The sequence below is a fragment of the Vanellus vanellus genome (genome assembly GCF_965231255.1).
Source record: "Vanellus vanellus genome assembly, contig: HAP1_SCAFFOLD_2276, whole genome shotgun sequence".
NCBI classification, from domain to species: domain Eukaryota; kingdom Metazoa; phylum Chordata; class Aves; order Charadriiformes; family Charadriidae; genus Vanellus; species Vanellus vanellus.
In genome coordinates, this window is record NW_028127710.1 from 1 (window position 1) to 13583 (window position 13583).

The 13583-nt window shown below is 70.3% G+C and overlaps 1 protein-coding gene across 1 annotated transcript; it reads right to left on the reverse strand.

Moving 5' to 3' along the window:
• Nucleotides 1–1072: 1072 nt before the first annotated feature.
• Nucleotides 1073–13249, reverse strand: LOC309685099 (SH3 and multiple ankyrin repeat domains protein 1-like; the record flags this gene model as incomplete). Its single annotated transcript, XM_082500909.1, is given in 11 exon segments — nt 1073–1239; nt 1242–1351; nt 1882–1948; nt 2874–2951; nt 3430–3546; nt 6031–6198; nt 9173–9183; nt 9186–9251; nt 9254–9328; nt 11472–11580; nt 13178–13249. Coding segments are annotated over 11 exon segments (1040 nt in total), but the record flags the coding sequence as incomplete, so codon positions are not given.
• Between the last annotated feature and the right edge of the window lie 334 nt (nt 13250–13583).

Genomic DNA, 13583 nt, shown 5'->3' on the forward strand with positions numbered 1-13583 from the left:
CCCCCAAAGGCTCCGGACCCCCCCCACAGACCCCCCCCCCAAAGGCCCCAGACCCCCCAACAGAACCCCCCCCCCAAAGGCCCCGGACCCCCACCAAGACTCCCCCCCAAAGGCCCCGGACCCCCCCCACAGACCCCCCCCCCAAAGGCCCTGGACCCCCACCCTGACCCCCCCCAAAGGCCCCGGACCCCCCCACCAAGACGCCCCCCCAAAAGGCCCCGGACCCCCACAGACCCCCCCCCCCAAAGGCCCCGGATCCCCACCTTGACCCCCCCCCAAAGGCCCCGGACCCCCACCCTGACCCCCCCCTAAAGGCTCCGGACGCCCCCCAGACCCCCTCCCCACAGGCCCCGGACCCCCACCAAGACTCCCGCCCAAAGGCTCTGGGCTCCCCCCAGACCCCCCCCAAAGGCCCCGGACCCCCCACAGACCCCCCCCAAAGGCCCCAGATCCCCACCCAGACCCCACCCCAGGGGTCTCTGCCCCCCAACCAGCCCCCCCAACTACCCCCCAACCCCCCCCCCAGGGGTCTCTGCCCCCCAACCAGCCCCCCCCCCCCCCGCGGTCCCTCCCCCCCCCAGGGATCACCCCCCCCAAATCCCCCCCCCAGGTGTCTCTGCCCCCAACCAGCCCCCCCCAGGGGTCCCAACTCCCCCCAGACCCCCCCCCAGGGGTCCCAACCCTCCCAGCCCCCCAACCAGCCCCCCCCCCAACTCCTCCCAGACCCCCCCTCAGGGGTCCCGTACCCCCCCAAGCCCCCCATATCTCCCCCCCAGGGCTCTCTGCCCCCCAACCAGCCCCCCACAACTCCCCCCAGGCCCCCCCCCAGAGGTCTCTGCCCCCCAACCAGCCCCCCACAACTCCCCCCCAGGGGTCTCTGCCCCCCAACCAGCCCCCCCCAGGGGTCCTAGCACCCCCCAACTCCCCCCCAGGGGTCTCTGCCCCCCAACCAGCCCCCCACAACTCCCCCCCAGCCCCCCCCCAGGGGTCTCTGCCCCCCAACCAGCCCCCCCCCAGCCCCTCCCCCCGCGGTCTCCCCCCCCCCAACCCCCCATATCCCCCCCCCCGCTACCTGGGCCGCCCCCGGGGCTGCCGTCGGGGCTCCTCGGGGTGACGGCCGCGGGAGGGGGAGCGGGTCCGCGCCCCCCGGGGGCTGCTGGCGCTGCGCAGAGTGCCCGAGGGGGGCCGTGGGGCGGGGGGGGCGCCGGGGGGGGGTCCCCTCAGCACCCACTCGGGAAAGCCGCCCCCCCCGTGTCGCTGTTGGCGCGGAGGAGGCGCTGGGGGGGGAGGGGGAGACCCCGCACCCCCTCCCGACGGCGTCCCGCGAACTGGGGGCTCTCCTGGAACGGCACTGGGGGGGCGGGGGGGGGTCAGTGGGGGGGGGGGTCGAGGTGGGGGGGGCCCCTCTCCCACTGTGCCGTGAACTGGGGGGGCTCCTGGAATGGGACTGGGGGAGGAGGGGTCAGTGGAAGGGGGTTACTGGGAGGGGGGGGGTCAATATGGGGGGGGTTGGGGGGGGTATAGGGGGGTCAGTGGGGGGGTCGAGGTGGGGGGGGCCCCTCTCCCACTGTGCCGTGAACGGGGGGGTCTCCTGGGATGGGACTGGGGGAGGAGGGGTCAGTGGAAAGGGGTTACTGGGAGGAGGGGGGTCAATATGGGGGGGGTTGGGGGGGGGCATATGGGGGGGTATAGGGGGGTCAGTGGGGGGGTCGGGGTGGGGGGGGCCCTCTCCCACTGTGCCATGAACTGGGGGGGGGGGATATGGAGGGGGCTGTGGGCTCTCCAACCACCCCCCCCCGTGTCCCCCCCAGTGTCCCCATGTCCCCGCACCCCCCATGTGCCCCCCCCCCGTTTCCCCCCCCCCGTCCCCCCCCCACTCACCCACGTCCGAGTCCCGGTGGTTCTTGATGAGTTCCCCCAGTTCGAAGTTCCCCGCGATGACGGCGACCTGGGGGGGGGGGGGGACACGGGGGGGGGGGGGGACATACACTCACTCGGGGGGTCCCCAAGGTGCCACCACCCCCCCCCCCGCCCTGGGACACCCCCCCCCCCCCCGTGTCCCCCTCTGGGTCCCACCAGAGCCCCCATGTCCCCTCCATGTCCCCTCCATGTCCCCTCCATGTCCCCCCATGTCCCCTCCATGTCCCCCCATGTCCCCTCTATGTCCCCCCCATGTCCCCCCATGTCCCCTCTGTGTCCCCTCTATGTCTCCCCCATGTCTCCTCCATGTCCCCCAGATGTCCCCCCATGTCCCCCCCATGTCCCCCCCATGTCCCCTCCATGTCCCCTCTATGTCCCCCCCATGTCCCCCCATGTCCCCTCTATGTCCCCTCTATGTCTCCCCCATGTCCCCTCCTATGTCCCCATGTGTCCCCATGTCCCCCCCATGTCCCCCCACGCCCCCATGTCCCCCCCATGTCCCCTCCATGTCCCCCCATATTGCCCCAAGTCCCCCCATGTCCCCTCCACGTCCCCATGTCTCCCTGTCCCCCCCATGTCCCCCCCGATGTCCCCATGTCCCCCCGTCCCACCTGGAAGGGCATCTGCCCCCCATGTCCTCCCCCGTCCCCATGTCCCCCTGCCCCCTCATGTCCCCCTGTCCCCCCCATGTCCCCCCCGATGTCCCCATGTCCCCCCTGTCCCACCTGGAAGGCCATCTGCCCCCCATGTCCTCCCCCGTCCCCATGTCCCCCTGCCCCCTCATGTCCCCCTGTCCCCCCCCATGTCCCCCCGATGTCCCCCTGTCCCACCTGGAAGGCCATCTGCCCCCCATGTCCCCCTGCCCCCTCATGTCCCCCTGTCCCCCTCATGTCCCCCTTTCCCCCCCATGTCCCCCCATGTCCCCCCCATGTCCCCATGTCCCCCCGTCCCACCTGGAAGGGCGTCTGTCCGCTGTTGTTCTTCACCTCCTTGTTGGCGCCGCGGTAGAGCAGGATGCGGGCGCAGCTCTCCTGGGGACACCGCCGTATCACCCCCACGGCCACCACGTCACCTCGCCCCACGGCCACCACCTCCCCAGGTCACCCGGCCCCGTGGCCACCACCTTCCCCCAGCCGCTGGCCCCACGTGTCCCCACCTCCCCATGTCCCCGGTCCCCATATCTCATCCCCTGTCCCCACGTCCCCACGTCCCCATGTCCCCATGTCTCATCCCCTGTCCCCATGTCCCCCATCCCCATGTCCCCATGTCCCCATATCTCATCCCCTGTCCCCACGTCCCCACGTCCCCATGTCTCATCCCCATGTCTCCATGTCCCCATATCTCATGTCCCATGTCCCCATGTCCCCCCCATGTCCCCAAGTCCTCATGACCCATATCCCCATATCCCCATGTCCCCATATCCCCATATCCCCATATCCCCATATCCCATGTCCCCAATGTCCCCGTGTCCCCAAAGTCCCCGTGTCCCCAATGTCCCCGCGTCCCCACCTTGTTGTAGAGGGCGCAGATGTGCAGTGCGGTGTTCCCGGACGCGTTCTGCGCCGCCGCCTCCGCCCCATAGAACAGCAAATGCTCCAAGTGCTGCGAGTGGCCGTGCTGGCACGCCTGGGGACAGGGGGACAGGGGGACATGGGGACATGGGGACATGGGGACAGGGGCTGGCACGCCTGGGGACAGGGGGACATGGGGACATGGGGACATGGGGACATGGGGACAGGGGCTGGCACGCCTGGGGACAGGGGGACATGGGGACATGGGGACATGGGGACACGGGCTGGCACGCCTGGGGACAGGGGGACATGGGGACATGGGGACATGGGGACAGGGGCTGGCACGCCTGGGGACAGGGGGACAGGGGGACATGGGGACATGGGGACATGGGGACAGGGGCTGGCACGCCTGGGGACAGGGGGACATGGGGACATGGGGACATGGGGACACGGGCTGGCACGCCTGGGGACAGGGGGACATGGGGACATGGGGACATGGGGACAGGGGCTGGCACGCCTGGGGACAGGGGGACATGGGGACATGGGGACATGGGGACAGGGGCTGGCACGCCTGGGGACAGGGGGACATGGGGACATGGGGACACGGGCTGGCACGCCTGGGGACAGGGGGACATGGGGACATGGGGACATGGGGACAGGGGCTGGCACGCCTGGGGACAGGGGGACAGGGGGACAGGGGGACATGGGGACACGGGCTGGCACGCCTGGGGACAGGGGGACAGGGGGACATGGGGTCATGGGGACAGGGGCTGGCACGCCTGGGGACAGGGGGACAGGGGGACATGGGGACATGGGGACAGGGGCTGGCACGCCTGGGGACAGGGGGACAGGGGGACAGGGGGACATGGGGACATGGGGACAGGGGCTGGCACGCCTGGGGACAGGGGGACATGGGGACATGGGGACATGGGGACAGGGTGACATGGTGACGTGGTAACAAAGTGACATGGTGACATGGTGTCCGAGTGACAGGGTGACACAGTGACACCGTGATGTAGTGGCAGGGTGCCATGGTGACACGGGGACGTGGTGACATGGGGATGGTGTGACATGGTGACATAGTGACATGGTGACACGGTGACACAGTGATGTGGTGACGTTGTGACACAGTGATGGGGTGACATGGTGGCACAGTGACATGATGATGTGGTGACACATTGTTGGGGTGACATAGTGACACGGTGACACAGTGATGTGGTGCCATGGTGCCATGGTGATGGGGTGCCATGGTGACACAGTGACATGGTGACACGGTGATGTGACACGTTGATGGGATGACATAGTGACCTGGTGACACGGTGATGTGGCGACACGGTGACATGGTGGTGGGGGGACCTGGTGACGTGGTGATGGGGTGACATGGTGACATGGTGACACGGTGACATGGTGGTGGGGTGACCTGGTGATGGGGTGAGGGGGTGACATTGTAACACGGTGATGGGGTGACATAGTGACACGGTGACATGGTGATGGGGTGACATGTTGACATGGTGACATAGTGACACGGTGCCACGGTGACGCGGTGATGGGGTGATGGGGTGACATGGTGACATAGTGCCATGGTGACACAGTGATGTGGTGACACGGTGATGGGGTGACGTGGTACTGACGCGGTGACACGGTGATGTGGTGCCAGGGTGACGTGGTGATGAGGTGACATGGTGACGTGGTGACGTGGTGACATGGTGACACGGTGATCTGGTGACACGGTTGACATGGAGACACGGTGATGTGATGCCAGGGTGATGTGGTGATGGGGTGACATGGTGACACAGTGATGTGGTGATGGGGTGACACGGTGATGGGGTGACGTGGTAGTGACGCGGTGACACGGTGATGTGGCGCCAGGGCGATGTGGTGATGGGGTGACACGGTGACATGGTGACACGGTGATGTGGTGATGGGGTGACACGGTGATGGGGTGACATAGTAGTGACGCGGTGACACGGTGATGTGGTGATGGGGTGACACGGTGATGGAGTGATGGGGTGACATGGTGATGGGGTGACGTGGTAGTGACGCGGTGACACGGTGATGTGGTGCCAGGGCGATGTGGTGATGGGGTGACACGGTGATGGGGTGACATAGTAGTGACGCGGTGACACGGTGATGTGGTGATGGGGTGACACGGTGATGGGGTGACGTGGTAGTGACGCGGTGACACGGTGATGTGGTGCCAGGGCGATGTGGTGATGGGGTGATGGGGTGACATGGTGACGTGGTGACACGGTGATGTGGTGATGTGGTGCCAGGGCGCCGTGGTGATGGGGTGACACGGTGACATGGTGATGGGGTGACATGGTGACACGGTGACACGGTGATGTGGTGATGCGGTGCCAGGGCGCCGTGGTGACGGGGTGACACGGTGACACGGTGACATGGTGATGGGGTGACATGGTGACGCGGTGACACGGTGATGTGGTGATGCGGTGCCAGGGCGCCGTGGTGACGTGGTGACGTGGTGACACGGTGATGGGGTGACATGGTGACACGGTGACACGGTGATGTGGTGATGCGGTGCCAGGGCGCCGTGGTGACGGGGTGACACGGTGACACCGCGGTGCGGCGGTGCGGGGACCTGGTGGATCTCCTGCCAGCCGTTCTCGTCGACGGTGCCGATGTGGGCGCGGTTGTAGAGCAGCAGCTCACAGCACCGCGGGTCCCCCCCCACCATCGCCGTGTGGTACAGCGGCGTCAGCCCCCGCCGGTCCTTGTAGTTGGGAGAGCCCCCCAGGTCCAGCAGCGCCTGCGGGGGGGGGGCGGGGGGGGGGCATGGGGCACCCACGGGGCGCCCACGGCACCGACACCCCATGAGTGCCCCCCCATGGGTGCCCCCCCCATGAGTGTGCCACCCCCAACCCATGGGTGCCCCCCCCATGGGGGAGCCCACCCCCCCATGGGTGCCCCCCCCAACCCATGGTTACCCCCCCCATGGGTGCCCCCCCCAACCCATGGGTGCCCCCCCCATGGGGGAGCCCCCCCCCCCCATGGGTGCCCCCCCATGGGTGCCCCCCCAAACCCATGGGTGCCCCCCCCATTGGTGCCCCCCCAACCCATGGGTGCCCCCCCCAACCCATGAGTGCCCCCCCAACCCATGGGTGCCCCCCCCCATGGGTGCCCCCCCAACCCATGGTTACCCCCCCCATGGGTGCCCCCCCCATGGGTGCCCCCCCCCCCCCATGGGGGTGCCCCTCCCCCCCATGAGTGCCCCCCAAATGCCATTCCCCCCCCACAGCTGCCCCCCCATGGCTACCTCCATACCCATACCCCCCCTCATGGGTGCCCCCCCCCATGGGTGCCCCCCCCACCCCCATTGGGGAGCCCCCCCCAACCCATGGGTGCCCCCCCCCCCCCATGGGGGTGCCCCTCCCCCCCATGAGTTCCCCCCAAATGCCATTCCCCCCCCACAGCTGCCCCCCCATGGCTACCTCCATACCCATACCCCCCCCCATGGGGTCCCCCCCCCCCCCACGAGTGCCCCCCAAATGCCATTCCCCCCCCACAGCTGCCCCCCATGGCTACCTCCATACCCCCCCCATGGGTGCCCCCCCCACCCCCATCGGGGAGCCCCCCCAATCCATGGGTGCCCCCCCCGCCCATGGGTGCCCCCCCCCCCCCATGAGTGCCCCCCAAATGCCATCCTCCCCCCACAGCTGCCCCCCCATGGCTACCTCCATACCCATACCCCCCCCCATGGGTGCCCCCCCCCCCCATGGGTGCGCCCCCCCCCACCCCCATGGGGGAGCCCCCCCCAACCCATGGGTGCCCCCCCCCCCCCATGGGGGTGCCCCTCCCCCCCATGAGTGCCCCCCAAATGCCATCCTCCCCCCACAGCTGCCCCCCCCGGCTACCTCCATACCCATACCCCCCCCCATGGGTGCCCCCCCACCCCCATTGGGGAGCCCCCCCCCCCCCCCCATGGGTGCCCCCCCATGGGTGCCCACCCCCATGGGTAACCCCCCCCCATGGGTGCCCCCCAAATCCCATTCCCCCCCCACAGCTGCCCCCCATGGCTACCTCCATACCCATACCCCCCCCCCATGGGTGCCCCCCCCTACCCCCATTGGGGAGCCCCCCCCAACCCATGGGTGCCCCCCCCCCATGGGGGTGCCCCTCCCCCCCATGAGTGCCCCCCAAATGCCATTCCCCCCCCCCCCATGAGTGCCCCCCAAATGCCATTCCCCCCCCACAGCTGCCCCCCCATGGCTACCTCCATACCCATACCCCCCCCCCATGGGTGCCCCCCCCACCCCCATTGGGGAGCCCCCCCAACCCATGGGTGCCCCCCCCCCCATGGGGGTGCCCCTCCCCCCATGAGTGCCCCCCAAATGCCATTCCCCCCCCCCCCATGAGTGCCCCCCAAATGCCATTCCCCCCCCACTGCTGCCCCCCCATGGCTACCTCCATACCCATACCCCCCCCCATGGGTGCCCCCCCCCACGAGTGCCCCCCAAATGCCATTCCCCCCCCACAGCTGCCCCCCCATGGCTACCTCCATACCCATACCCCCCCCCATGGGTGCCCCCCCCCACGAGTGCCCCCCAAATGCCATTCCCCCCCCACAGCTGCCCCCCCATGGCTACCTCCATACCCCCCCCCATGGGTGCCCCCCCCACCCCCATCGGGGAGCCCCCCCCAATCCATGGGTGCCCCCCCCGCCCATGGGTGCCCCCCCCCAATGGGGGTGCCGCCCCCCCCCATGAGTGCCCCCCCCCCCCATGAGTGCCCCCCAAATGCCATTCCCCCCCCACAGCTGCCCCCCCATGGCTACCTCCATACCCATACCCCCCCCCATGGGTGCCCCCCCCCCCCATGAGTGCCCCCCAAATGCCATCCTCCCCCCACAGCTGCCCCCCATGGCTACCTCCATACCCATACCCCCCCCCATGGGTGCCCCCCCCCCCATGGGTGCCCCCCCCCCACCCCCATGGGGGAGCCCCCCCCAACCCATGGGTGCCCCCCCCCCCCATGGGGGTGCCCCTCCCCCCCATGAGTGCCCCCCAAATGCCATCCTCCCCCCACAGCTGCCCCCCCCGGCTACCTCCATACCCATACCCCCCCCCATGGGTGCCCCCCCACCCCCATTGGGGAGCCCCCCCCCCCCCCATGGGTGCCCCCCCATGGGTGCCCACCCCCATGGGTAACCCCCCCCCATGGGTGCCCCCCAAATCCCATTCCCCCCCCACAGCTGCCCCCCCATGGCTACCTCCATACCCATACCCCCCCCCCATGGGTGCCCCCCCTACCCCCATTGGGGAGCCCCCCCCAACCCATGGGTGCCCCCCCCCCCATGGGGGTGCCCCTCCCCCCCATGAGTGCCCCCCAAATGCCATTCCCCCCCCCCCCATGAGTGCCCCCCAAATGCCATTCCCCCCCCACAGCTGCCCCCCCATGGCTACCTCCATACCCATACCCCCCCCATGGGTGCCCCCCCCCACCCCCATGGGGGAGCCCCCCCCAACCCATGGGTGCCCCCCCCCCCATGGGGGTGCCCCCCCTGCCCATGAGTGCCCCCCAAATGCCATTCCCCCCCCACTGCTGCCCCCCCATGGCTACCTCCATACCCATACCCCCCCCCATGGGTGCCCCTCCCCCCCATGAGTGCCCCCCAAATGCCATTCCCCCCCCACAGCTGCCCCCCCATGGCTACCTCCATACCCATACCCCCCCCCATGGGTGCCCCCCCCCATGGGTGCCCCCCCCCCCCAGTGGGTGCCTACCAGCAGGCGGGGTAGCGGCGGGTGCAGACGGCGCGGTGCAGCGCGGTGGCCCCGTCGCGGGCGCGGAAGTCGAGGTGGGCCCCCCGAGACACAGCAGGCGGATGATCTCCACCTCCCCCGGCCCCTCCCGCTGCGCCGCCAGCGTCAGGGGGGTCTCTGGGGAGAGGAGGGGTCGCCCCACACATCACCCGAGGGTGGGGGGTGGGGGGGGTAGGGGGGGGCGTGGGGAGATGGGGGGGGTGGGGAGGAAAGGGGGGTGTGGGGATATGGGGGGGATAATGGGGGGGGTGGGGACATGGGGGGTATGGGGGGGACATGGGGGGACAATGGGGGGGGGACATGGGGACGATGTGGGGAGATGGGGACATATGGGGACGATGGGGGGTGTGGGGGTATGGGGGGTTTAATGGGGGATATGGGGACAATGGGGGATATGGGGACATGGGGGGTTTGGGGACATGGGGGGACATGGGGGGTACATGGGGAGATGGGACATATGGGGACGATGGGGGGTGTGGGGATATGGGGGGGACAAGGGGAGTGTGGGGACATGGGGGGACATGGGGACGATGTGGGGAGATGGGGACATATGGGGACGATGGGGGGTGTGGGGATATGGGGGGGACAATGGGGGATATGGGGACAATGGGGGATATGGGGACAATGAGGGGACATGGGGACATGGGGGGTGTGGGGAGATGGGGACATGTGGGGACAATGGGGGGTGTGGGGATATGGGGGGGACAATGGGGAGGGTGGGGACATGGGGGGTATGGGGGGGACATGGGGGGACAATGTGGGGGGGGGACATGGTGGGGGACATGTGGACGATGTGGGGAGATGGGGACATATGGGGATGATGGGGGGTGTGGGGGTATGGGGGGGACAATGGGGGGGTGGGGACATGGGGGGTATGGGGGGGACATGGGGGGACAATGTGGGGGGGGGGACATGGGGGGGGACATGGGGACGATGTGGGGAGATGGGGACATATGGGGACGATGGGGGGTGTGGGGATATGGGGGGGACAATGGGGGGGTGGGGACATGGGGGGTATGGGGGGGACATGGGGGGACAATGTGGGGGGGGGGACATGGGGGGGGACATGGGGACGATGTGGGGAGATGGGGACATATGGGGACGATGGGGGTGTGGGGATATGGGGGGGACAATGGGGGATATGGGGACAATGGGGGATATGGGGACAATGGGGGGACATGGGGGGTGTGGGGAGATGGGGGTTCATGGGGGGTACGTGGGGAGATGGGGACATGTGGGGACAATGGGGGGTGTGGGGATATGGGGGGGGACATGGGGGTATGGGGGGTCTATGGGGATATGGGTGTCCCCAGGGGTGGGGGGGTGTCCCCAGGGGTGGGGGGGGTGTCCCCAATGTTGGGGTGTCCCCAGGGGTGGGGGTTGTCCCCAGGGGGTGGGGGGGTGTCCCCAATGTCGGGGTGTCCCCAGGGGTCAGGGGGGTGTCCCCAGGGGTGGGGGGTGTCCCCAGGGGTCAGGGGAGTGTCCCCAATATTGGGGTGTCCCCAAGGGCGGGGGGGTGTCCCCAGGGGTGGGGTGGTGTCCCCAATGTCGGGGTGTCCCCAGGGGTGGGGGGTGTCCCCAGGGGTGGGGGGGTGTCCCCAATGTCGGGGTGTCCCCAGGGGTCGGGGGGGTGTCCCCAATGTCGGTGTGTCCCCAGGGGTGGGGGTTGTCCGCAGGGGTGGGGGGGGTGTCCCCAGGGGTGGGGGGTGTCCCCAGGGGTGGGGGTGTCCCCAATGTCGGGGTGTCCCCAGGGGTTGGGGTGTGTCCCCAGGGGTGGGGGGTGTCCCCAATGTTGGGGTGTCCCCAGGGGTGGGGGGGGTGTCCCCAATGTTGGGGTGTCCCCAAGGGTGGGGGGTGTCCCCAGGGGTGGGGGTGTCCCCAATGTCGGGGTGTCCCCAGGGGTTGGGGTGTGTCCCCAGGGGTGGGGGGTGTCCCCAATGTTGGGGTGTCCCCAGGGGTGGGGGGGGTGTCCCCAGGGTGTCCCCAGGTGTGGGGGGTGTCCCCAGGGGTGGGGGGGGGTGTCCCCAATGTCGGGGTGTCCCCAGGGGTTGGGGGGGTGTCCCCAGGGGTGGGGGTGTCCCCAATGTCGGGTGTCCCCAATGTTGGGGTGTCCCCAGGGGTGGGGGGGTGTCCCCAGGGGTGGGGGTGTCCCCAATGTCGGGGTGTCCCCAAGGGCGGGGGGGTGTCCCCAGGGGTGGGGGGGTGTCCCCAATGTCGGGGTGTCCCCAGGGGTGGGGGGTGTCCCGGGGGGGTCCCTCACCCCCCGAGTCGGAGTCGTGGTAGTTGGGGTCGAGGCCGCGGTCCAGCAGTCGCGCCACCTTCTCCGCCGCCCCGTGCTGCACGTAGTCCAGGAACTTCCGCAGCCCCGTCTGCGCCCGCAGCCACGCGTCACCCCGCCGGGGCCACGGGGCCACCGGGACGCAGCAGGGCGCCGGGGGGATAGGGGACACGGGGGACACCGGGACATACCAGGGCGCCGGGGGGATAGGGGACACGGGGACATGGGGGACACCGGGACGCACCAGGGCGCCGGGGGGATAGGGGACATGGGGGACATGGGGGACAGGGGGGACACCGGGACACATCAGGGCGCCGGGGGGATAGGGGACACGGGGGACATGGGGGACAGGGGGGACACCGGGACGCATCAGGGCGCCGGGGGGATAGGGGACACGGGGGACATGGGGACATGGGGGACATGGGGGACACGGGGGACACTAGGACACATCACAGCACAGGGGGGATATGGGACACGGGGGACATGGGGGACACCGGGACACATCAGGGCGCCGGGGGGATAGGGGACATGGGGGACATGGGGGACAGGGGGGACACCGGGACGCATCAGGGCGCCGGGGGGATAGGGGACACGGGGGACATGGGGACATGGGGACATGAGGGACACTGGGACACATCACGGCACCAGGGGGATAGGGGACACGGGGGACACGGGGGACACGGGGGACACTAGGACGCATCACGGCACCGGGGGGATAGGGGACATGGGGACATGGGGACATGGGGACATGGGGGACATGGGGGACACCGGGACGCATCAGGGCATCGGGGACATGGGGGACACGGGGGACATGGGGGACACGGGGGACATGAGGGACACTGGGACACATCACGGCACTGGGAGGATAGGGGACACAGGGGACATGGGGGACATGGGGGACACGGGAGACATGGGGGACACTGGGACACATCACGGTGCCGGGGGGATAGGGGACACGGGGGACACGGGGACATGGGGGACATGGGGGACACGGGGGACACCGGGATGCATCAGGGCACTGGGGGGACACGGGGACAGGGGGGCCACCCACGTGTCACCGCGGTGGGGTGGGACACGGGGGACATGGGGACACGGGGGACATTGGGACGCATCAGGGCAGGGGGTTGGGGGGGACACGGGGACGCGTCAGGGAGCATGGCTGGGGAGCAGGGGGCGTGGCTACGGGGCGGGGGCGTGGCTACCGAGCGGGGGCGTGGCCTGGGAGTGGAGGAGTGTGGCTGAGGAGTGGGGCATGGGCAGGGAGCAGGGGGCGTGGCTGGGGAGCAGGGGGCGTGGCCAGGGAGCAGGAGGAGTGGCTGGGGAGTGTGGGGTGTGGCTTAGGAGCAGGGGGCGTGGCCGGGTAGAATGGGGCAAGGCCAGGGAGCAGGGGGCGTGGCTGCTGAGTGGGGGCGTGGCCGGGGAGCAGGGGGCGTGGCTGGGGAGAGGGGGGCATGGCTGGAGAGCAGGGGGCGTGGCCTGGGAGTGGGGGGCGTGGCCAGGGAACAGGGGGCGTGGCCTGGGAAGTGGAGGGGGTGGCCGGGGAGTGGGGCGCAGCCAGGGAGCAGGGGGCGTGGCCAGGAAGAGGGGGCGTGGCTGGGGACGCAGGGGCGTGGCGGGGGTGAAGGGGGCGTGGCTGGGGAGCGAGGGGCGTGGCCAGGGGCGGGGGGCGTGGCCGGGGGCGGCCCCACCTTGGTGTGCAGCTTGGCCAACTGCTTCTCGTCCAGGTTGGTCTGTTTGTACACCCGCGTCTTGTACCGGAACTGGGGGGGGATTTGGGGGGCGTGGTCAGGTGGGGACACGCCCCCCAGCCCGAGGGACACGCCCCCCGCCCGAGGGACACGCCCCCTCGGCGAGAGACACGCCCCACCCCCGCCCAAACCACGCCCACCCCACCCGCCCCCAGTCAATCAGGGCTGAAGCCCACAGGCCACGTCCCCCCCCGGAGGCCACGCCCCCTTTCGCCCATGGGTTGACCTCCGCCCCAGTAGGGCTTTGGCCAAAGCAGACCTGCCTACAGGTGGCGTGGGCTAGAGGTGGGGCGTGCTTAGAGGTGGGCGGGGGCCGGGGTAGGTGGGGTCTTCCCCCGAGGAACCT